Genomic DNA, 24,678 nt, shown 5'->3' with positions numbered 1-24,678 from the left:
AATTACATTTTTAGTTAAGCATGTACCTTGTTCAAAGATTTATCTTAAAGTAAACATATCTTGTTTTAAGCATTTTTCAATATGTATAGTAAAAGTCTATAAGCAAACATATCAAGTCAGAAAAGCAGGTCAGATGTGATTGCGCTATTCTTTCTACATTACCTCAGTTCAGGTTGAAATAAAATCCCCTTTGATATACCTAAATAATCTCTCTATAGGCATGTATGGCTGAAGCATGTTTAATAACGACTCCGTAAACAGCTCTTTTAGTTATGCTCTTTAATTAGTCCTGGAAAACATGTAAGGCAAAATGGTCACATCACACACAGAAGCGTTATGAACTCTACGGTCCTCATGACCACACGCAGTCCAACCAACCCAGAGTCAAGCACAGAAACAGCAGCACTTCAGATTCTCAAAATTATATGAAGAAGTTTTGATGGAGGGCTTCAAGAAACAAACAACAACACAAACAACCCGTGGTGCTTCTCTGACGTGTGTGGAGGAGGAGGAGCATTAATGCTAACAGATAGGGGCGGGTTTGAATTTGGAACCAATCAGTGAACAGGAATGTAAGCTGGTGCCTCTGATTGGCTCTTTAGTCCAAAAGCCAAGCAGGAAAGTTGGAACTGTAATTCACAAGAAGAGTGCAAACGGAACCTTTTGTGACTCGAGATGTTTCCAAAACATGCATCTTCATTAGCGCAAGTGTGCATCCGAATGTACATAAAAAGTGCATTATTAAGACAGCGAGATGTGTGCAGTGTGCATTCGCGAGACAAAGATAGACCTGTTACGCTGAGCTTGTGTGGGAAACGGTCCACAATGACTCACTGTTTCTCATATGTGCCAGACAAAGAGAAGGCAAATACATCTGCCGTATAAATTTAGAGCTAAAAGCCTTCCGAAGCTTCATTTCATTAGTGGTTTCATTAACGCATAAATTAATAAATACATTTCACTGTAGGCACACCGAACCGCACTACGTTTGAGTATCTAACGTCGTAAATAACGTCTAGGCGCGATGCGGTTTAGTTAAGGCTGCCTTTGCAGCGGGAATTCTGCACTCTGCAAACCTGAGGGGCGTTTCCTGTTCTGGGAAAGCTATTGGATTGAGAGACTGAGGAAGGAAGCAGCTTGGCCCGATCCGAGCCTCTCTCTGGCTCCCAGTCGCACAATTCCACATCCACGAGAGACACTCGCACCTGCAGCTGAGCTCATTGTGGAGCAGTTGTGGGCTCCAAAAAAAGGAAGAGGAAGAATACTCCAAACCATCGCGCTATAATAACGTCTAAACCTTCAGAGATTTAAAGCGAGCATTCCCAGGCCAGATGTCATTGTTTTTGGGTGTGGGTCCACCCGAACGGTCTCTGAACGGACCCGGCGGCGCTTAACGCTAGCCAATGCAGACAGAGCCGGGGACGAAACCGAACCGACAGCCGCTCTGATGTCATAAGCAGCCGAGATGAGTTCCAGAACCGGAATGTCGCCGCTGGATCATCTGGAAATGAAAAAGCAGCAGGGTTTGCTTGTGAACGAGCCTCTGAGACTAGATGTTAAAGGCATAGTTCACCCAAAAATGGAAATTGTATGATTGGCCTACCTTCATGTCATTCCAAACCTGCATGACTCTTTCTTTCATGCACACAAGGAAAAAAAAGAGATCTTGAAGAATGTTGGGAACGAAAACATTTCTTTTGGTTACCGTTGACTTTCATTGCGTGGAGAAAAATGCCTTCTTTTATACTTCACATACAAAGAAAGTCTCAGAGGTTTGAAAGGACATGAGGGTGAGTAAATAATGGCGGTTTTCATTTTTAGGTGAACTATCCTTTTGGGATAGCGATTTATTACTGTACATTCACCGAGAAACAAAAAACAACGAATAGCCAGCAAATACAGAAAACTACACAGACATGAATCATTCGTTCGTTCTGACTGCTGCTGGATCTTTTTGTTGGGTTACCTCGGGTCATAGGTTCGAAAATACACCTAATTTCCTACAAACACCCACATGATACACAAAAGTGCATCCGTAAACAACAGTACACCTGATCTGGGGGGGGTTTCAGATCAGTGGGAATGAGATTCCAGCCCTTCAGGACAGCAGAGCTGAGACGGCGTTAGGGACGAACTACTGTCTACGTGCGTGTATATGCATTCGCGTGTAAACATGCGTGGAGGCAATCTGGTGTTGGTCTACGGTTGAGGCACAGTGAGAAACGAGAGGTTTTGCATGGATTCGAACGTTAGCGGAAAACAAAACTATTCGGAAATCGGTCAGCACCAATAATATTTAGGGCGTAGTCGACCACACACGACAGGAGCGAATTCAGAATCTCAAGATCTTTTACTGCAAGGTCATTTTGACAAAAAAAACCACAGACGGTTAGGTATTTTTTTTTTTCTTCATCTTTCATTCTTCGTTTTTTTTTTTCTTCAGTACAGTAAGCACAGTTATAGCGAAGGTCATGCCTTCACGAAAAAGTTTGGCACACTCGGTCAGGACCAACAAAATCACATGATTCATCACATTTTAGAGGAACTGCAGCAAAGCCTTTTGAACTCAAACTACTGAAATGCAGACCACAAAAACAAACAAACATACAAAACAATATTAAATCAAACATAACACAAAGAGGACGGATATTTTTCACTGAAGTGTTAGTTAGGGTCACTTGGTGCTCTGAGTCACCATCCACAGGAACACAGGAAGAGAACCAGCGGAACACAACAAGAAACTGAAACTCAATCCCTTGGATCCAGAACTCAAAACCGGATCGGGATTCGGTGAGTTGGAACACGGTGACTCTTCAGACTAGTATGGCTGGCTCCACACCCACCCCAGTGCATTCTGGGCCTGACCGGTTATCTGCACTCGTAGCGATTATGTAAACACGAGCATGCATCGAACAATGTGGCTTTCTGAGCATCTCCATGCACGTTCAAACGCTTGTTTCTCAGTTTTAGAGGGGCATACAGAGCGAGTGTGTTGGTGGGAGAACGAGAATGTGAAAACCCGGACGGGAATCAGAGATACGGTGGATCGGGTGTGGAACCGCCATTCTCTATAAGTGCAAGCTGAGTGCAAACCAATGCAGGCCGTTCATGGGGGCCGGAATATTCAAGAGTGACGGTGAGAGTTAGAAACTGATGGAGGAGGAGAGAAAGAGACGGTTAAAATGCCAGACGGTAGCATAAGGTAGCATGAGGGAGGTAGAGAGACAGAAAGAAAGAACATTTGAATCTAAATCCGACAACAAACCTGAGGACAGACGGTCAAATACAGAAACACGTACTCGCACGCAACAAACGCACATATAAAAGAAGGGATCTGGTTTTGTTTCACATAAACACTCACTGAAATGAACCAGACTCACGGTGTGAAAAGAAAAAGAGCGGTCAGCAGGTGTCTTCTTGATTACTTGAATGATAGCATTGCAATGCATATAAAATCACCAGCGGAGGCAGTAGATTACTGCTCTCTGAGAAACGGGAGGGGGAGGAGCCAGAGGGGTTGATTGACAGGTCTAAGAGAGGGTGTAGCCACATTCCTAAACGCACGCAAATAAAACCACCAAAGTTTATGGTATAAAAGAAGCTGCGAGTGGTTGTGTGTTTGCGTCTGTCCGCGATGTGGGGGTGAGACCTAACTGTCATCCCTAACTAGCCTAACTGCTGTTGCTATGCCAACCACAATGACGAAATGGAGAGAGCGAGAGAGAGTGGAGTTAGAAAAGCCAGACGGAGGGGAGATCATATTTAAATGCGAGCTGCAGGTCAGCATGATCGTGTGGTAAGCCGTCACGGGAACGAGGGGCGGAAAGCGTCAGGATCCTGAGGAATCCTGGAGGAGGTTCTGGAATGAAAGGCCACTCCTGTCTTTACGAGTCCACATCTGATACAAGTGAAACGATGGGAAAAAAGGCTGGGAGAATGTTCTCTATAATTGGTCCTGCTTGCCAAGCTAGACTCATTAAAACCCTGGCGCTTGCCCTGTTTTAATGACATGGAGCATTGATCAGCTGAAGCCTAAACACCCTTGTTAGTTTTTGGGGTAACGTCTGCGCCGTGCACATGTGTACACATAAAAGAAGCCTGTTGTCCTTCTCGGCCAATCAGAAACCGCCCTGACTCCTCCGGGGGGGCGGGGCTTGAATGCATGTCAGTGAGTCTGGCTCAATGAGGGGAAAACAACATAAACAATGGGAGTGTAGGTGGGTGCTCTTGTTTTTGCACGCCAAGGTGGGCAGAAAAAAAAAAAGAAGCGCTCTCACTTTTGATGACGTGTGGCGAATCACACAAGTGCACCCACCTCAGAACAGAGACGGTAAGGGTACAGAAAAGCCAATCTCACGGTGGATACGCAAACACATGGAGGGGTGTAGAGAGCGAATGAGGTGGTTTTTGGTTTGCGTCTACAAAGAATATTTCAGTGGTATACAATAATTTTATAGTGCATTAGTTTGGCAGGAATAACATTAAGAGGATATGGTAGTACTATTTTAAAGGGAGCAGAGTAAAGTTATTTTGTTATATAATTAAAGACGTTGGTTGAGTAAACACTGCGGTGATAGTTACAAAAAGGATAATACTGCCCTAACACGCCTCAGTGGCATGCAGTCATACGAAATAGTTAGAAAGGACGCAGCAGAACCGGGAATAAATACTACCGGGTTACAACAGAATGATAAAGTGGTGTGTTCCCTTGGTGTATAAAGTGTGTGTGTGTGTGTGTGTGTGTGTGTGTGTGGGTGAACATAAGTGGTGTGTGAATTCTGTTGATTGAATGATTGCAGAAATGCAGGTCTAATGTCAGGAATCAACTGGGGTTAAGCTAATTACACTATACACCCCTCCATACACACACAAACATACATACACACACACACACACAAACATACACACACACTCAGACCACTCCCAAACCGCTGACACAGACACAAAGCACATCCACAATGTTTCTCTCCACTCAGTTCTCCTCTTTCTTGGCTTCTTCCTTCTTTTCTTCCGCTTTCTTGTCATCCTTCTTGGCCTCTTCCTTCTTCTTCTCCTCCTTCTTCTCCTCCTTCTTGACATCGTCTTTCTTCTTGTCTTCCTTCTTCTTGTCATCCTTTTTCTTGTCGTCTTTCTTCTTCTCCTCGTCTTTCTTGACCTCCTCCTTCTTCTCCTCTTCCTTCATGGGCTCGGTGGTAAGGATGATTTTACCGATGTTGTTCCTCTCTTGCATCCTACGCATGGCATCACCAACCTGAGCAGGAGAGAGCGAGAGAGAGAGTGAGAGAGTGAGCGAGAGAGAGAGGGACAGACACATTGGTGAGGGTACGGATGAGAAACGGTAGAGAGAGCAGCTTGACTGGCCATCTGCTGTGGTAAGAATATCTAACAAGCTGTTGACAGTTGATCTAATACTGAACTTCACGCGCACACAAACACCCTTTATGAGATTCTTCATGTCTCCAATTTACTCTTACTCCAGAGAGTAAGGTGGCAGATGACCTCTAGCTACAAGCCTTTGGATTTACATACGTGAGAACTATGAATTGATAAAAGAGCATTTTATTGAACAAAAATTTAGAAATGCCCCTGAGTACCAGAGGTCTAGAGGGTCTTTAAAAAGGCAGGGAAGATGATTTGGTTCAGAAACATTTTGTTATGGTGGCTGAAAGTCTCTTCACCTAACAGGAATTGCCTGCACTTCAGTTCTCATTTCATTCACCATATTTACTGCAATTCACAAAAAAAAAAAAAAAGATTATTTATATCATTTCTGAATATCAGCAAATATTTTTCTATATATTGTCTATCACTGTTCCTCAGTGGCCAGTACTCAAATCTAGATAGCAGTATGGCTTTCAATAATTAGTAATAAAATAATTGTATTTGTTTTGTTATATATTGTTAAAAAATATGCATGGGTACAAATACATTTAAGTAATTATAAAAAATAATATTTTTTTTAATTATGATGTAATCGTAATTTATTTAATACGCATTCAATAGAATATAATATAAATTTCATAATATTATACTAAGATAGATAGAATATCTATCCATCCATCCGCATACACACAACATACATACACATATACACATACACACACACACACATTTTAAAAACAGATAAATTAGCATAGATAATTAGACATATAAACAAAAGTCATACAATGCTAAACTATAGATGATAAATTGGTGTGCTTCCTCTTTCAGTGTTCAGTATATCAGCGAGTCTCTGGTCAGTCTACCTGTCTCCTGCCCCCCCCCAGTTCACCTCTCCTTTACCACTCTACCTAACAACTAGCACCACGGCAACAGCGAGCCATCTCCTAGCAACGGGGAAAAGCAACCTGGCCCTGACGATTGACTTGTGGACAGATTGAGGAAAGAGAATGAGACAGGAAATGAGAGCGAAGGACAGGGAGATCAACATACACAGAGCGCTTCAAACCGCTCTTCTCATCAGCTCAAGTCTTGTGAAATATTCGCTTCAGTTGAATGTGAAAGCACTTCATAATTCCTTTTACGAATCTTCAATAACACCAAAGTCTGACGAAGCTGATAAAAGCCTGGATCGTCATAAAAGCATCAGCTCGTGGTCGCACTCACTTACTGTAAGCAGGAAGAGACGTCTCCATAGCAACAGGAGAGATAAGAAAGGAGAAGAAATAATAGGGAAAGATGGATGAAAGAACAAGTGAGGGACGAGGCAAGAATGACTGATCAAAGGGTGGAAGGAGTACAAGGCATGGGTGGTGGTTGAAGCAACATCCTTGCATATATTTAATCAAATCGATTTCAACTTCCTGGCATAGATACACACCCCCACCCCATACACACAGACACACACACACACACACACACGTTCATTCACCTGTTCTAGGTGGTAGGTGGAGTCAATACGGGGCTTGATCTTGCCCTGTCTGTACAGGTCCATAACAGCTGCCATGGCCTGAGCGATGAGCTCTGTCTCAGAGTCCAGGTAGCCCAGGTGAAATCCACACACTGAGCGGTTTCCCTGGATCAGGCTCAGGGTGTGTACGGAGAACTGCTGGTACCAGGTCTTAGCAACTGCAAACAGGTTCTTCTTCTGACCCGCCAACATGTTAGCAGCGCCTGCAGGGTGCAAACACAAACACCGATATACTTCAGTGCATTTACATTGGGGTTTTGAATCCATTTTCACAATCTGATTCATGGATGGGAGATATAACCGAAGTGTTTTCAAATATAATATATATCTGCTATACTGAGCGCAATATTGCATAGCATCAACATATGACTACAAATGGACCTAAAACGTGATCCATGGGAGATTTTAGGGAGCAATCAACTTAACTCTCCTATTGGTCTGTGACAATATTTACAGAGATTTGATCACCCGAAAAAGTCTAAAATAGTTAAAAGGTTAACTATTAAACAATTGTTGAAATTGTTACTGCCTTGAGTTATTGAAAATATTTATACTTAGCTTTAATAAACAGAATATTGATTACATTACAAAAAGATAAAATAGAATTAAAATACAAATGTTACTAATATTTATATTATTAATGTTTATTAAGATGAGATTATTCAAACAATTATCATTCAAAGTATTCTTATCATCCAAAGTAAAAGTTTTTATTTAAATGTGTGTATAATATAAAATATGGGCATATTTTTGTATTTAAAGAAAAATTATATATTTTAAATATATTTATATATGATATAATTTAAATAAATATAAATAGATACATGTAAATATTTTCAACATATGCTGTATTTGTGTGTATTCATACACATAATAAATATACAGTACACATTCTGTAAAACTTATTTTGAATGCGATTAAGATTGATTGGCAGCACTAATATTAATATGAAATAGTGTTTATTCACCAAAATGTGATTGTGACATGAATTTAAAATATGTGTAATATAAATGAAATTGTTAACATTTATTTTTATTATTTTTATTAAGGATTCATTGATCAAATGTGCCATGAAATGTTTTAAAATATCTAAAATCGAATCTAAATAATTGCTGTTCTTTTGAAGTTTTTTTATGGTTTCTACTAAAATATTAAGTCAAACTTAGTACAGAAAATTATAAACTGTAATAATAACAACATGAATAATAATAATAATAATAATAATAATAATAATTCACAACATTACCATTTTACTGTATATTTGAATAAATGTCTTTGTGAGTTTAACAGAGTTATTTCAAGAATATTATCAACAAAATAAACAAATGGGAATGGTTTTATATTTTATATTGATACTGTTAAGTGCTTTGACAGTCTGTATTGTTAAAAGCATCATATATTGACTTTTAGATGTCTACTTTCCAATGCCTGTTTTGGATAAATAAGTGAATTAAATACTAAAGAGAGATTTTGTTTTCCAATTCAGAACTATATATATATATATATATATATATATATATATATATATATATATATATATATATATATATATATATATATATATATATATATATATATATATATATATATATATATATATATATATATATATATTTTATTTATAACAAAATAATGATGAGTTTTACTGCCCTCACATATAAACAACATAAAACAGTCAACCATTCAGAAAACTCTCAACACATTCCATCATATTCTACCATCACACCACCAGTCCTACGTCCTATAGCATGTAAAAATGTCTTTGTGAGCATGTGTGCGAGGCGTTTGAACTGTGAGCATGTTCCTCGAGCATGAATAGGTATTTGTGTGAGTTTTCTGCATGTAAAATGTGTGTGCGGTTGACCGACGGGTGAATTACTGCTTAATGGCTCTCACAGTGAGCGTTCTTCATTTACAGAGGAATGACATGCCTCTCTGGCCCTCCTTCTCGCTCGCTCGCTCCCGTTTCCAACACTGCACTCTTTGACCCATCTTCATTCGCTCACTGTCCGCACATCCTCTCGCGTCGCTTCCCATGTCTGTCACTCCCTCGCTTGTTTTCTCTCTCGTTTTAGTGTCTCTCCACGCGATTATCCCCTTCATTTCGCGCATCTTCTCTTTCATTTCCTAACGGTCTAACCATCGTTCTGCCGGTTCACTTCAAAGGTGGCTTATTAGCATGAAATGAGATCAAAACGCCACATATTGGGATGACAAAGAATATTAGAGTAAATTACACTCTATCGTACCATTAGCGAGGGGGAAATGTACACATAAAGCAATGACAACCCTCTCTGTCTCTCTCTCTGCTTCTCTTTCTCACACACACAAATTCACACAAAGCGAGCTCTGAGTTGGCCTGTGATTTGGACCTGACCCAGTCTGCTACATTCGGACACATTCTGGGTTCTGTGTCAGATAGAGGAGCCATTGTTCTGATAAAGCAGGATAGAGGAAGAGAGTGAGCGAGAGAAAGAGTCGGAGGGACAAAGACAGTTGGGTGGGACTTCAGGACGCCATGTTGTTTAAGGGGTCTTGTTCCGGGTATTGTGTTTCTGAAGTTGATTTACTGTAAACGTCACCGTCAAGCTACTCCGATTGTCTGCTAGGATTTCTTCTATTTAACCAGCGAAACCTCGGCACTACAGATCGAACCCGCAGCATTTATTTGAGGTGACGTGAAAAGGCAGAGTGAATGCGAGCTGATGCTCAGAGTGTCTTTCGAGTCTCACCGTAGCTGATGAGCTTCCCCATTGGTTTCAGCAGGTTGTAGCCCTTATGGGTGTCAGAGCCTCCCAGAGGATCCAGAACAATATCCAAGCCTAAAACACACAGGAAGACAGACACATATTCTGAATGACCAAATTCATCTTAATGCATCTTCTACATGTACCCTGTATCTATAAAACTGATAAATACAGCTTTAATGTGCATGAGAGACTTTTCAACACAATTTTTTCAGTTTTTTACTGACACTAATATATTTTAGGAGATTGGAATGATTTTTTTTTATTACGTGTGTTTACAGCAGCGCATGTCGATTATGTGGTTAGATTATGCACAGTAAAAATGAAAGTTCTTCTTTTTTAACACTCCACCGTAACAGCAAGTTTAGCACGTCGATGCATTGCTGAAGTTCCTTATTCAACAGTTGTTTATGGGTTAGAGCTGCTCTCGTGTTGACCGGACTGGAATGTCATCGATGCGATACTGTGTTTCTACATTTCTAAGACTGTTATGGTCAGAGGAGTACATCGAATAAAATGTTCGGTCATGGAAAAAGCTAAACAAAAGGGAAGTTATTTGTTTTGTACATTTTTGTGATAAGATAAAAAGAGTAAACGATGTTTTATCGGACGGGGTGTTAAGAGTTACAACTGACACGCAACAAAACCTCAATATACAAGTTAGATATACAACCAAAAACATAAATGAGAAACGCAGAGCGGACAGATGGACTTTAAGATCTATTATAAACAAACGATCTGAAACAGAAAAAGCAGAAAGCGTTTCTCATGTTAGTTTCCATTCTATCTTTAATATATATATATATATATATATATATATATATATATATATATATATATATATATATACACATATATATATATATATACACACACACACACACACACACACACAAGGCGTTTTGCACCCAAAGCAAAAACAACAAACTGAAACAAACAATCTAGATAGTTTTTTATGTGTATGTGGTGATTAGTCAGCAAGGAAACATGTTGCATTTAAAATTGTTTAATTATTAACAGGTGGTCTGAAAACGACTTTATTAACCACAAATACACTACTTTTCAAATGTTTGGGGAAGGTTTTTGCTCACTAAGGTTGTATTTATTTGATCAGAAATGCAGTTAGAAATGCTGTAATATTGTGCAATGTTACTATAATTTAAATTTTTAATTTCATCACATTTCATTTATTCCTGTGATGCAAAGCGGAACTTTCAGCATCATAACTTCAGTCTTTAGTGTGAGAAACCACTCCCAGCGTATTACGTTATCAACAGAAAGCCTGAAAATATTACAGTCATTTAAAAAAATACATATAAATACACAGTCAAAAAATATCTTGATACCAAACCTACCAAACCTCTTAAACGGTGGGTTTTGTTCGTGAAAGCTGGTTTACTGAGTGAGCGCTCACCTTTGGGGCTGATTTTACGTATCTCCTCCACATAATCACGCGTCCGATAGTCAATGGGGTGCGTGACTCCGCCCTGGCTGATGACCTCGTGCTTGCTGGCCGAGGCGGTGCCAAACACTGTGACATCATTTACCGTTTTACACAACTGAGTGGCAGCGATGCCCACACCACCTACAGGAGGAAACAAAACAAATTATGAAACGAGAAGTCCCCCGAACGCTACTTATTTTTGTTCTGACCATCTCAAAACAAGAACAGAACCACGCAAGCAAAGGCTACAGCAGGACAAAGCTCAGTGCAGCCGTATGACCTTAAAGACAAGCACCCACCCACACATGTACTAACATTAGGAGCATTGTAACAAAGCCATTACCCTAGTTTAACTTGCAAACGTTTTCAAAGGCAAGTAACCTTGATCAATGTATTTATGTATTTTCTAATGTTTTTCTACAGTCATGCATTTGTTTTTCTGTTGAGGAACACAAATTCATCAGAAAGAAACTCGGACTCGAAGATAAAAGCTTAAGGTTTGAATGCGGTGGTTTATGGTGAAAGTTTTATGAGAACCGTTTACTGCATACAAAGTCTAATACCGTTACTACTGAAAAACAGCAACAGCTAACATCTTTAAGTCATTTCGAAGCATAGTATTTTTAAGCTTTAACCTCAAGACTGAGAGAGGCTCCGGGACAGCAGGTCACCAATCATGAGCTCTGTCTGGGGTCTAATGTCTTAAAGATGCCATTTACATCAGACATGGATTGCGAGCAGATCCATTTAATCTCAGTTTTTACTGCGTGTCTTGTGTGTGTTTCAAAGAGAGATGCAGAGCTGTGTCTTTAAAAGGTCACCAGTGCATGAACCTATAAAGGGTAAAGCATATCTAATGACAAAATTAATAGAGCGCGCATACAGTACGTACAGTGATATTCATAAAATGTGATCATCAAGTGCTCTAACAGTCTAAAATAAAAATCTATACATGATAAAAAAAAAAACCTGATGCTCTTAATTCATAAGTCAAAAAAAACTGCATGTATCAACCTCAACTATGCAGTTGCTATTAGTCAAATGTTACAATTTGCGTAACAATTGTATTGATTATTTACAATATACAATGATTATTTACCACAGCACACAGCTAAATACAACCATGTATCCATACACACTGCAAGTCTATTAGCCTTTACTCTGCCAGAATAAACCAGTTGAGAGTTCAGTAAGGGGCGACACTGAATCTCTGTGCTCATATACAGTATCTTTTTCAGTTCCATCACTTCATTAAACTGGCCCTCTCTTCCTCTCCCTCATTCACTCGCTAGTGAATGAAGTTTGTGTTGCCATGGCGACTCAGGAAGAGTTGGTTTCTCTGAAAGCAGCGGGGCCGCCATTTTCTCTGTCAGAGGGCTCACAATGCATGAGAACACATCATGCTTTTAACCTGCTGTCTCTCCCGTCTCGTCTCGTCCCCTGGACCTCGTGTGTGGGGGGGGGTGCGGTGCCAGGCTGCCCCATGACCACTGAGCTCCGATCACAAGACCTGTGCTCGAGCTGCCAAGAGATCCCCTAAACCTCGCACGCTCTAAATGAACCTCTTTCATGTGTGCTCATATCTGCTAATCTCCAAAAATATGTGCACTTTACTCTCCTCACTCGGTCGCAAGCAATTGCTAACTGTGTGAATTTTACTATTTCTGCACCGGTAGTAAAGCCACACTAGGTTTCGGCCATGGGACATTATGTTGAATTAGACACAAGGCTTAATAGCTGTCTGTCTGTGTGTGTATGAAAAAAAAACACAATAACATATTTTCCCTAACAGTAATATGTTTGCCTTACTAACTGTGTTAACAAGGCAAGGTAAGGAAGTTCATTTAATGTTTGGTAACAACTTGCATATTATTGTGTTGCGTTTCACATAAATACGCCTCTAAATAGCATGCTAAATAAAAAGCTGTAGCTGTCACTTCAGGAGGTCTCTTTCTGTCTAAGTGGGCAGTTCTTGGCCAGAATAAGCTGCAGTGAGGACCAGACCATATGTCATTTAGTCAAAGGTCTGGCTAGAAGCAAGACTTCTTAGGCTGCACTGTAATTGAAAAGCAATCCTAGCAAAGTGTTTCTGAATAAAATATAAGTGCGCTGATCAAACTGGTTTGTGGGGAGCAAGAGAACGTAAAGAATCTGGAGCTACACAAGCAGATTCTTGCATTTAATATGTTGTGCTTAGGATCGCGTGGCATTTTATTTAAGAAAATTAAGTGCAATGTTCATCTAATCAGATGGTTTTACACAAGGGCATACGAGGGCGAAACGCATGCACAGTGAACTCTTTATGCTTCCTTCTATCCACACATTCATACACGCACACACAGGCTTGGCATCCAAAGATCTCGGCCACAACAATATTACTCTCCCAATATCACCCTCCTCTAGCGAGAGGGAATTTTCCCCCAAAACGCTGAGGAATTCTGCAGATTCCCAACATACGAGCGCTCAGCCCACACCCTCAGTGCAAACAGAGGACACCGAGAGAAAGAGAGAGACTTGTTTCACTGAGAGTTTTTTTTGACCGCATTCAAAAGCAAGAGGCTGTAAATTTGTGCTAATCTAAACACAGCTTCTCATATCTGATTCTTCAAATTGGATCTCAAATCGGCGCTAAAAGACGAAGGTCCAGCAAACCATATAAAACAGATAGCGACTGGTCAGTCGAATTCAAGCGAGTCACACCAATCAGACAGATAATGGTGTAGTATTTGGCACGAGGTGCTGTCACAATGAAGAGGCTGTACTCTGCTCTGATTTGTTCTGGCCGTTTATAAAAATCAACTATAAGCTACTGGATCACATTTCCACATGTCCAAACGTATAAAGGGAGCGAGTTTATGCTGAGAAACTGGAATTCAAGAGATGTAACGTAGTATATGAGTTAAAAAAAATAAAATAAAATAAAAAGTGTCAGTTGCAACACCTGCAAATAAAACTTGACACCTCCGCAGTGCTGTCGTTGTGAACTTTGTTATATAAAATAAAGAGCATAAACAAGTTCAATTAAGTTTAAAGAAAAACTAAAAGAGTCTAAAATTTAAATGAAAACTGAAAATATAAAAATGAAAGCCATTTCAAAACAATTAATAACGATTTGTTTGAGGGGAAGACTTTTAGCATAAAAAGCTATTGCACTTTAGAAGACTAGAAGAATGTAAGTCATACAGTGTATTTTAACAAAACATCTTTTGTTCCGTACAAGAAACCCCGGCCTGAAATTAATTCATTTTCGGATTAACTAATCTTTTTGAAAAATTACAGGGGAAGAAGACAGTAAAATATTATTAGAAATCAATTTCATAAACCGTGGCAGACGACGATTGCTCTTCCTGGATGTTGTAATGCTGAAATGCTGTTTTTGGTTTGAATGTGATGTTTGTTTTATTTTACGAGCGAAGCGCCCATTGACATCCATGCCTTTTCCTTTAAGGCTTTCCAGATAAAACAAACTATTATAACAAGTAGGCGGCTCTTACTTTCTTTAAGCGTTTACACTACAAATGCACTGTGATCATACGCGCTTTCAAACACCTTTGATTGATCCGGTCACAAAATATTTTGGACCGTGTTCACACCTGTATTTATCGAGGTCTGTTTGTGAGCGGACACTTTCATGCAGCCTTAAAGCCAGATAGCTTCAGTTCCCTTGCACTGCTGCTGAATGGAAAGCTTTAACTAAAAACTATTTTAATTATTTATAAGAAAATGATTTATAATTATAAATACATCAGTATTTGCCTAAAATTGTGCATGTTCCATAAGTAGGTGCAGTGCCATTCCTGACTCTCAGGGAAACTTAGAGGAAACATTTCCATTTTTACAGCGAATTCAAAAAACATCCTGTGCACTGAGATACCAAGGGCTTCCTGAGCGTGCACACACACACACACACACAAACATTCATAGACACACACATACAATCTCAAGAACAAGAAAACATACAAGCTGAAACAAAGACTGATGGTTATAATTACGAGAAACGCGACGTGCTACATAACTACAGACTACTCATCTGTGATTGACGCCCTCACTCCAGAAATGACAGACCAGAGACCTCTATTTATTATGGGGGTTTCTGGTTTGATTTCTCTGCAAATACTTGTGACTTCTACTAAGTTTTGTCTTAAAACATTCTCTCTTTTCTCTTTCAGGGTGTGGTGGCGGTTCCAGAAGACGTTTTCGAGATTGTTTGAGAATTCTGGTTTCTGCAGCACTCCAGTTGGATGAGAGCGTTTCCTTCCAGCCCGAGCCAAAGCTTCATCCACACCCACACGGTCTGATGCATATGTCCATAAGCATTCACGGGGGATATCAGACACATATCAGACCCCAGAGAGGGAATATGAGAATATTTCAGTCCGTTCGTTGGGCCTCATTCACTGAAAGCAAGCAGAATTGATTCCTGTGTACATAATTCGTAAATCCATTCTTGCGTAAATTGTCCTACTAAAATGAATACTGCAATTCATTCAAGAATGGTTTTATGTAAGATTTACACAAATATGCCGTTTGTTTTAGTTTTTTTATGCTCATTGATATCTTGATATGCTCACAAATGAGCATAAAACAGTGATTATACAAACGCATACCACTAAGGAGAGAAACATTAGTTTACTACGAGTGCACAGAAGCCCGTGAAACATGGACACCATCTCATATGCTTTTTCAATGATGTGCAATGACTTCCCAAGCAGTTAGACAGAAGTCCTCCAGGCGCTTCTCAGGATAAGTCAATCAGCTAATGTAAAAGTGCTGCATACAAAACACAGCAATACCTCCATCAGGTTATTTCACTTTGAAAAAAAAAAAAATGAATAAATAAATAAAATGCTTTTTGTAAAAACTGGCCTATACTACTAAAAGCCCACTTCAGAATTTGGGAGGCTCCATTAAATTAAATTTTATTTAGGAGTAAATAAACTGAGCAAAATATATATATATATATATATATATATATATATATATATAAAACACAGATTACATTACCTAAAATGTGTAATAACAGATTACATTACCAACTACAATTTGTTGTGTAACTTGGAATCAATAATGAACTACAATTTCAAAATCTACCCAGCTCTGCATGTAACATCAAGCCAGACATTGTAAGCTAAAATGACAATTTAGCGATTTTTTTTGACCAGTAATTAGTGCTGAGGCCAATGCGGTGCTTGGCTCTAATTACACTTACAATAAACGGCTTTAACCGTCATCTTGCAATGAATCTCTTTAGCTTGTTTAAACAATAACAAACAAATACTTAGACATCAAATACTTCAATTATGAACAAAGTTTGTTCATAACACAATTTCCATGTTTAAAATTGAACGAATCTGAATTGGCTGTATAAGCAGAGCTGTCAGCCAGGAAACAGCTGCGTGTTATGCCTACTTTTCATTATGATGTTGGCATTTTAAATTCTGGTATTTCTTGAGTATGTGGAGGGCGTACCAAACCAGAGCAGTTTGTTCAAAGTTTTCAGATTTTATCAGCAATTCTGATGCATTTAGCTACTCCCCTCTGTCTGATTCCAGCTATTTTACTAGCGTCCCCAACATTTTCCTTCACAGGCAGATGTAATATTTTAAAACACCCTTCACCCCCCCCCCTTCCTCATACTGACAGCAAATAGTTTTTCCCCTCACTTTGGCCATTAAATATAACTAAAAAGATCCTCATGAACAAAAGTGCATACTTAAAGACCAAACACGCTCACAAACTGAATCATCAATACACTCGCACTAACAACCACATACCCGTACAACATTCGAATAGAAAACCCTTAATCACTTTAAATGTCGCATAATTAAATAAATAAATGTGTAATCACAGTTTAACCAAATAACTATCATCCCAAAAATCTGTCACTGCTTTCTAATTCGGCCAGAGAATGGTCTTCACTTTGCCTAAACGTTTATAAACTAAACAGCTGCAGAGGGACTTGCTCGTATGAATTTATCGATGAGAGATTTTTTTGACACCTACAGAAATATCCCCCGAGAAATAATAAACTATTCAATCCTGCACCTGCACTTGCAGCATCTCCCAAAGTTCATTATTTTAGAGAGCACGGATTCCCAACACGCCCCCACACATACATACACCTGCACGGCGAGCAAGAAATCCCTTTAGGGTCCACACTTGGAAACAGTTAATGGCCGTGAGGGACTCGCTGATGCACTCCCACGAATGACGACAGAAGCGCGTAAGTAAATGTAAACCACTCCTGTGCTCCCTCGATGCTGTAAAAAGCCCCAGGACTCCCCTTTGGCCAGCTGCAAGGACCATGTATAAACAAATACTTACACACACCTGCACATGATGGATGTGTCCGTTGTGCTGCAGCTCGTGGAAATATAACTACATTAGGCTGCATGTAATCCCGTTTGTGAAGCCTCTAATACATTTGCATAATCTCCACACGCTCACGCTTACCTGCAGCCATATGGATGAGCACGCTCTGGGTCGGACGCAGGTGCCCGAAGTCGAAGAGCATCAGGTAGGCGGTGATGTAGTTGACAGGAAGTGCCGCCGCCTCCTCAAAGCTCATGCCCTCAGGCATCAGGAAGGTGTGTGTGGTCGCCACCACTACTACTTCCTGCCACATACCGCTCCGGTTCAGAACCAGGACCTTATCACCCACCTGCAGACAAGAAAACAGAGAAACGTTCAAGGAACATTTGGACAACAGCCATGGAATGTTTCAGCAACAATATGCCTTTCAGTGTTTTGTGCCACAGTCACTATAGCAGCGCTGCAACAATGCTGAATATACATCAATTAACATTAAGAGTGCATTCGAGAAGATGTGATAATGCTCCGCGGGTCTGTATGGTTATTTGTTCATTTGCCGTTTTGCGTAGCGTTGGAGTATTTTTTTTAACAGTTTTTTGGCAGGGCAATCGCCCAGCTGCACAGATCTGGGAGATCTCTTGTGTATGTTTTGTTGTCATTATCCTTCAAGAAAGTTAGCATACCTCAACGAAATATTTAAACCTGTGCTGCTGGCCAGCTGGACTGTTGGTTTCGCTAATCTTTATCTTGGAGCAGATAAATGTGCTCCATTTAGAGTTGTATGATAATATCGGTTGTAACTGAAAATCCTTCAATTACCTTGGCGACCCACACACACACACAGATACAGGAAAACTCATTGAGCAGACTTCCACTACTTCCTTTGGAATGAAGAGAAACAAGGAATGCAAACGCACACACATTTGTAGCGCATAAATCTAAGCCGCCATTAGTGAGTTTGTGCAGTAGAAATTGAGCTACAGCAGTTTGTTGCGATGTTGAACACGTACATGACGAAGCATAATCAAATATTTTGTGAAATGGAAAGAAACCATTTCCTGCATGCCATTATGAGGGAATCATCCATGCTTATTACTTTTTTTTTCGTTGACTCTGTGAATTTTAATTAAAATTGACTTTCAAAACCTGACTTCTGAGCGAAAGGATAGATTTCTTTCTGGTTGACGATGCTGGACTTCTTCAATCATCTGGGTTTTTCAACATTAGTAAAATAATAAAAACCATTGCTTTTACCGTTTATCGACAAAAACATTCCTTAAAATATCACAAAAGAAAATTCCAGGTTCGCAACTTCATGAAGTTGAGCAAATGACCATTTAAATTTTTGGCTCAACTATCCCTTTAAAAACAGAATGAGCAATAGGAGGTACCACTAATAAACCTCTAAATGAATTGCCCAGGCTAATATCTGCACCACTAATGGTCCATGTTTTCAAATCAATGGTTGAGCCAGTGTTGTTATATCCAACCCAGCCGAGCCGCTCAGAAAAAAGAAAGAAAGAAAGACTGTCATTCTGTTTGAAGTCACTGGCGCCAACAAATGGCACACTTCACCTTTAAGCTGTTTGCAAAATTCATAAAAGCAGTGACACTGACTGGCCCGACCTTTGTAACGTGCACAAAAACACTCAACACTTATGTCCCGTCCTCCACTTGTGTATTTTCTCAATCACTAGCATCACAAACATCCGACTTCCTCCAACCACTCTTGATCCATCTATCGCTCCTTTTCATCTCTCATCTCCCCCTCTACCTCCGTCTTTCTTTATTTCTAAAGATCAGTTCCTCTCATTGGGGGGCAGGCAGATCCTTCAGCCTCAATGAGCTTGAGAGAAGACAACACAGACACACACACAGAGAGAGAGAGAGAGAGAGAGAGAGAGAGAGAGAGAGAGAGAGAGAGAGAGAGAGAGAGAGAACCACCTCTCTCTTTATTTTTCCATCTAAGGACACACAAAATTGGCACAAATGTTCAACGGAGCTTCAGGAACCACGCACAAGCTTTTCTCAAAAAGCAAAATGCAAACACTAATACACCCAGCGCTTCCCTCACAGACAGGAAGACACGCACACACACACACAGTCTAATAGGCCCAAGGGACACATGGGCATCTTTGTCTATACAGTCCAATTAGAGAGCAGGACTACTCCCAAGCCGATACATCTGTGCCCCAGTTCATCTCTCCTCACGGTTTGCAGTCTTTCCTGTCTCTCTCTCTTCTCGTCTTCCACGTCTCAGTCTTGCTTTCTGCCATTCCTCTTCTTCTTTCTCCTTTAATTGGACTTTCTGCACATCACAGATCAATGGACATTTAAGTCTCGGCCAGGAACTGTGATCATGACTCACCATACGGGGAAATCTGCCCTCTTCCCCCACCTTTCTTCTCTCTTTCTTTCTTCGTCAGACTTGCAAAACAGTCACACTTGTGTCACTAACTCATCATACTTTGTATTCCGTGCTTGCGCTGAACAAACATACTTTTCAGCTGAGATTGCAAAGATCAAGGCCAGCTGTAGGTCTTGTGAGATGTCTGTCACTGACTGTGATCCTCTCCCGTGTCTCTCCAGTCTCTTCCTGTCCTGCATGCATGCATACACACTTAAACACACATACGTGCTCACACAGACTTTGAAGAGTGAAGTGGCCCTCACTAATGCATTTGGCTCGTGCAATACATCTGTCGGCGAACTTCTAATCTTGTTGCCGTGGAAATGAGCGGGATTGTGCTCCATAAAGCTTTTCTGTCTCCCGGCACTGGTTTTGTCTATTTTATCTGTTTGTTTGTTTTGTATGTGGTGGCAGCAGTCCTGCGGTTGAGGCTCTGGGCTGCAAACACAAAGGACGGTGGCTCAAAATCCCACGTGGGGCGAAGAGATATTGAGATCACAATCCTGTTTTATCACCACTGTGCCTCTGAGCTAGACGTTTAACCCCCACATGCTCCAAGTGGGGTGCAGTCCATGCAAAAACAGCAGTCCATACACTGTTGATTTAAACAGGAAGCACCAATGTAACTAACTACTATATATTTCTGCTATATTTTATCTACTTACTGAAATATTCAATAAGTAATAAGACTATTTATGCAGCTTAATGACTTCCCATTAACTGACAGGTTACATGGAATATTTACATTTTTCTTCATTTTTTACATTTTATTTTTTCAGACCTGCAGAGGTCCTAACCCTAATTATGCAACGAAGTATCAAGAATTGTGACCAGTACAAGACTTAAGATAATGAGCCCATCATATCTTCCTATAAACTACCAACATGCCATTCGGCAGCAATGTTATCGTCTCTTACTCAGAAATAAAAAGGCGCTTTTTTGGAACTTTTTCCCTTACTATAAAAGTATTAAATGTTTGAAAAAAAAAAACAAACAAAAAAAAAGTTAAGTTAAATTGTTAAAAGTTAAAGCACTTAAAACGCACACAGAGGTACCGCAGACTTGTCGACATCCATTTATTATTGTTTGTTTTTACACTGCACCTGATAAAACTAGGCTTAGAGAGTCGTTTTGTCCTCATCCGCGTTGTTTATACCCTACAATTGTCAAATTAGGTCATACTTCCATCACAGCACCACTACTGTTTCCACTTCTGTAACCACTCTCTGCACATTGTGAAACACTGTTACCCCTCTTGTTGTATCGTGACCTTACACCTCAGTAAATGCTTTTATTATTTTTCCACATTGATGCAGTTCTAACATGTCCATCACTCTTATATTACCACTAACTGAAGAAATCTCAGACTACGACTCATAAACCCATAACTCTTCTTTTATGGTGCCGTTAAACTGCTCTTAAATGAGAGTACTTGAAACCATGTCAGGTTTCCATGTCAAAAACCTTACGGTAAAAAAACGGTTTCTCGATCAGAAATGTTACACGGCACCAACACATTCAGCTAGTGGCTCGTGTCCCTGCTGTTCACTTACTGATATTCACTGCATTGCTGTTTATCATCGACCTGTCAAATCACACACACACACACACACACACACACACACACAGAAAGAGAGGGAGGGAGAGAGAGGAAATTCCAGGCTGACAATGTGGTCCAGAGGAAGATAATTGTGAACAGATGCATCTGATCCTCGCAGCAGAACTCTGATAAATATTGTGTGTGTGCACAAGCAACAAGTTACATGAATTATTCATGACAAAAATGCTAATATAAACAGAGAGTGGGCACGAGAGAGCAGTTTGAAAAAAATAACATCTGTCGGGTCATGTGAGAGGATGTCACAGTCTTTAGCGTCCACCTCTACAGCGGTGTGCACAGAGACAGCGTCTCCATCTCTTCCTCCGAGGAGAAGAAAAAAAAAAAAAAAAAAAAGAGCGTGTCATTTTCCAGACGCCACAATCAGCAAATTCCTCACCTCACATGCTCACCAAACAATGTCAGCTTTGCCAAGCACTATCAGGTCTTCCAATGTGAGAAGAAGCAATTGTTTGCTTGCTGACATGGTAATACACAGAGAGAAAGAGAGTGGACGGTGACCTTTTAAATTCAATATCGGTGACAGACGAGGCTGAGGAAGGGCTGGACCATTATCTTCCTCCTCCGCATCACCCATCAGCCAACGCCTAGTGCTCGCTCTCCTTCCTCTCTCTCTCTCTCCTCTTTTTTGTTAACACACTCTCAGGCTTTAATCTGAATTTCGCACAATTCCTCAACAACTTACCTCCACTGCTTCTCATCAAACGCGTTTATTCTTGGTAATACAAATATCAAACCCTTTCAACCAACTCTCACACTGAGAGCCGGTGCATGACGTTGCCATGATACGTTGCCATGGAGACGAGCTCAGCGACCACCAGGCATGACTCATCGATTTGTTCATATGGAGCACATAGAAAGTCAATTAGTCCACGTCACACCACGTTTTCTATGGAGCTGAAAAAGTAACCCGAGAATTAGATTTATTTGTCCCATTTAATCGCATGGATATCCGCCGGCCAACTGCATCAAACATGGTAATAAGAAATTGTATTGCAATGGCGTTATGCCTGCAGAAACAGGCGTCGGCGTTTATATAAAGGGAAGAAAAACTTTAGTTATTGTTTAAAGAGGCCAAATTGAGGATAGAGAGAGAGAAAAAAATCTGGCAGGAAAGATGAATGATGTCAGAGTGTATGTCGGTGTCACAATGCGCGAGGCAGATGACAAAGGGCGCGTGCGATTAGCATTTTCCCCCCTCTCGCGCCTCGCCCTTTTTTTTCCGCGCGTGGGGAGAGTCTTCCACGCGCCCGCTTGACGCCGCTGTCGCTCGCGCAAACCGCCAAAAGTGCATTAAACCCGCCGAGAGCTTAATTTCGCCACTTTTCAGAACGTCTGGAATTAAACGCGCACGTGCGCGGATGCGGCGCGTCTCAGGTGAGACTTCGCGAGCGCTGAGAGAAAAAGGGGCGGTGGTTCATCCACACGGGGACGCGATAAACTCAACGCTCATCTTCCATTACAGGAGACGGTGGAAGCTGGGAACGCCGTGTTTGCGTAACTGTGTACAAAAAGTATCGGCAGGCGGTTTGCTACTTTCAACTCGCCGCGCGCACAAGCAAAGCTCGCTCTCCCGTGAACGTTTAGCGTTCCGGCCCATTGCTCGGGTCAGCGCGACAAGAGCTCCGGTGATTCTGAAATGAGGCTATCGGTGCCCCTCCCGCTCCTCTTTTGTCTCCGGTGGCGAGTGAATGTGACAGGAGTTTGAGAACGAGCTGTCTCTTTGAATGACTGACATTATTTTTGCACAGACTATGAACTGTAAACACTGTGGAAACATTTCCATAACAAACGCGTTGAAAGTGCACTAAAATAAACGGCGTTAACGAAAAAAATGGCCGTACAGATGAATTAGGCGAGGAGTTTACTCACTTTTCTGTCGGTCACGTCTTCACCGACAGCCTCGATGATCCCGGAGCACTCCATGCCCGGGGTTACCGGCGGGGACGGGAGCCGGTCGTACAGTCCCTGTCTCGCCATCAGATCAGCGAAGTTCAGCCCGCACATTTTTACGCGCACCATCACCTCGCCGCTCTTGAGAGCCGGCTTCCCCTTCTTCACTTGGAGCTTCACCTTATCGTACCCGCCGTAGCCGGTGAGCACCAGAGCCCGGTAGCTGAACGTGTCCTCCTCTGGGGCTTTCTCCGCGGCGGGCGCCGGGGTGTCGGCGGCGGCGGCGGCGGCCTCGGTGGAGGCGCTGCTGGGCGGTGGGTCTGGTTTGCTCTCGGTTTTTGGGGACTCGGCGGGCGTCTTGGTCTCTTGCTGCTGCTGCTGCTGCTTCTGCTCCTCGGCGTTTTGCTGCTGGGCAGGTGCGTCTTCGCCGGACATGGTCGGGAGTTTGAGTCGAGAACTTTTGAGGAGAAAAGACTTGCGTTTGTTTTCCTGCCTCGGATAAAGAGCTCAGACGACCTGGAGTATACGAGCTGCCTCGCGGTCCGCGGTTTTCTCAGCCTTTGCAAAAAGGATGCTGGAGCCTGAGAAGGTGGAGGACAGGGAGACAGAGAGAGAGAGAAAGAAAGGGAGTGGAAGATGCCTCACGACGACTAGCGAGTGACCCGAGGCTCTGACAACTATTGAGAAAAAACGAGGCGAGGCGTGGCGAGCTGCAAAGCCCGGAGAAATGGATTTAAGGGTGGGGGGAGAGAATAATGGATTGAGGATCCAATGAGGGAGTTTGTGTGCTGACAGGCAGCTGTGCTGACTTCAATTTAGTAAATGCAGTAAAGCTGTTTTTACTATACTCAGCTGAAATTCACACAGGAGAATGAGAGGAATTCTGGCTGAGAGTTAAATACACTTCCACAAATTAATCTTTTTCTTCTTTAGGATTGCGTGGCGTTGAAATGGATTATATAAGAAGAAGAAGCAGAGTTGATGTTTTTTTTTTTTTTTTAAATCTATGCTTCGTAATATTTTAGTAGTAAAGTGATAAGTTTGTCGCTTTAGAAATGCGTATGGTTTGTTGCAAAGGTTTATCGTTTAATAATTATTAAAAGAAAACATTGTAACAACGTAAGTAAAAAATGCAGTTAAGTCAACAAGAACTGATGTGGTTTTTTGACGTTTATATAAAATTAATAAATGAACATAAGCAAGAGTTCTGTGATTTGGTGGCAGGCAGAAGCTGCGTGAGTTAGTATAGAGCCGGGGTCAGCTGACTGTCCTGGAGCCTTTATTAAAACCTGAACCAGCTAATGAAGCTCTTACTAGGTGTATTTGAAACTTCCAGAGAGATAA

The 24,678-nt window shown here is 41.1% G+C and overlaps 1 protein-coding gene across 1 annotated transcript; it reads right to left on the bottom strand.

Annotated features, from left to right (window-relative positions):
* Positions 1-264: 264 nt before the first annotated feature.
* Positions 265-24,076, bottom strand: vat1 (vesicle amine transport 1). Its single transcript, XM_043233766.1, has 6 exons — positions 23,314-24,076; positions 17,555-17,762; positions 11,072-11,242; positions 9,643-9,732; positions 6,872-7,113; positions 265-5,251 (listed from the first exon to the last, which is right to left on the bottom strand). Exons 1-6 carry the CDS (start codon positions 23,767-23,769, stop codon positions 4,973-4,975), a joined length of 1,446 nt encoding a protein of 481 aa, XP_043089701.1. The 5' UTR covers positions 23,770-24,076; the 3' UTR covers positions 265-4,972.
* Between the last annotated feature and the right edge of the window lie 602 nt (positions 24,077-24,678).

This window comes from Puntigrus tetrazona, chromosome 3 (genome assembly GCF_018831695.1).
Source record: "Puntigrus tetrazona isolate hp1 chromosome 3, ASM1883169v1, whole genome shotgun sequence".
Classification (NCBI taxonomy): Eukaryota; Metazoa; Chordata; class Actinopteri; order Cypriniformes; family Cyprinidae; genus Puntigrus; species Puntigrus tetrazona.
Note: the sequence above shows the minus strand (reverse complement) of the source record. Positions and strands in the feature narration are given on the sequence as shown.

Bases quoted from the DNA above. Each gene is read 5' to 3' on its own strand.
- vat1 (XM_043233766.1), bottom strand. From the start codon at position 23,769: ATGTCCGGCGAAGACGCACCTGCCCAGCAGCAAAACGCCGAGGAGCAG. The intron at 11,243-17,554 runs GTAAGCGTGAGC...TTCCTCCTGTAG, and splicing joins GCTCATCCATATGGCTGCAG to GTGGTGTGGGCATCGCTGCC. The intron at 7,114-9,642 runs GTGAGACTCGAA...TGCACCCTGCAG, and splicing joins GGGGAAGCTCATCAGCTACG to GCGCTGCTAACATGTTGGCG.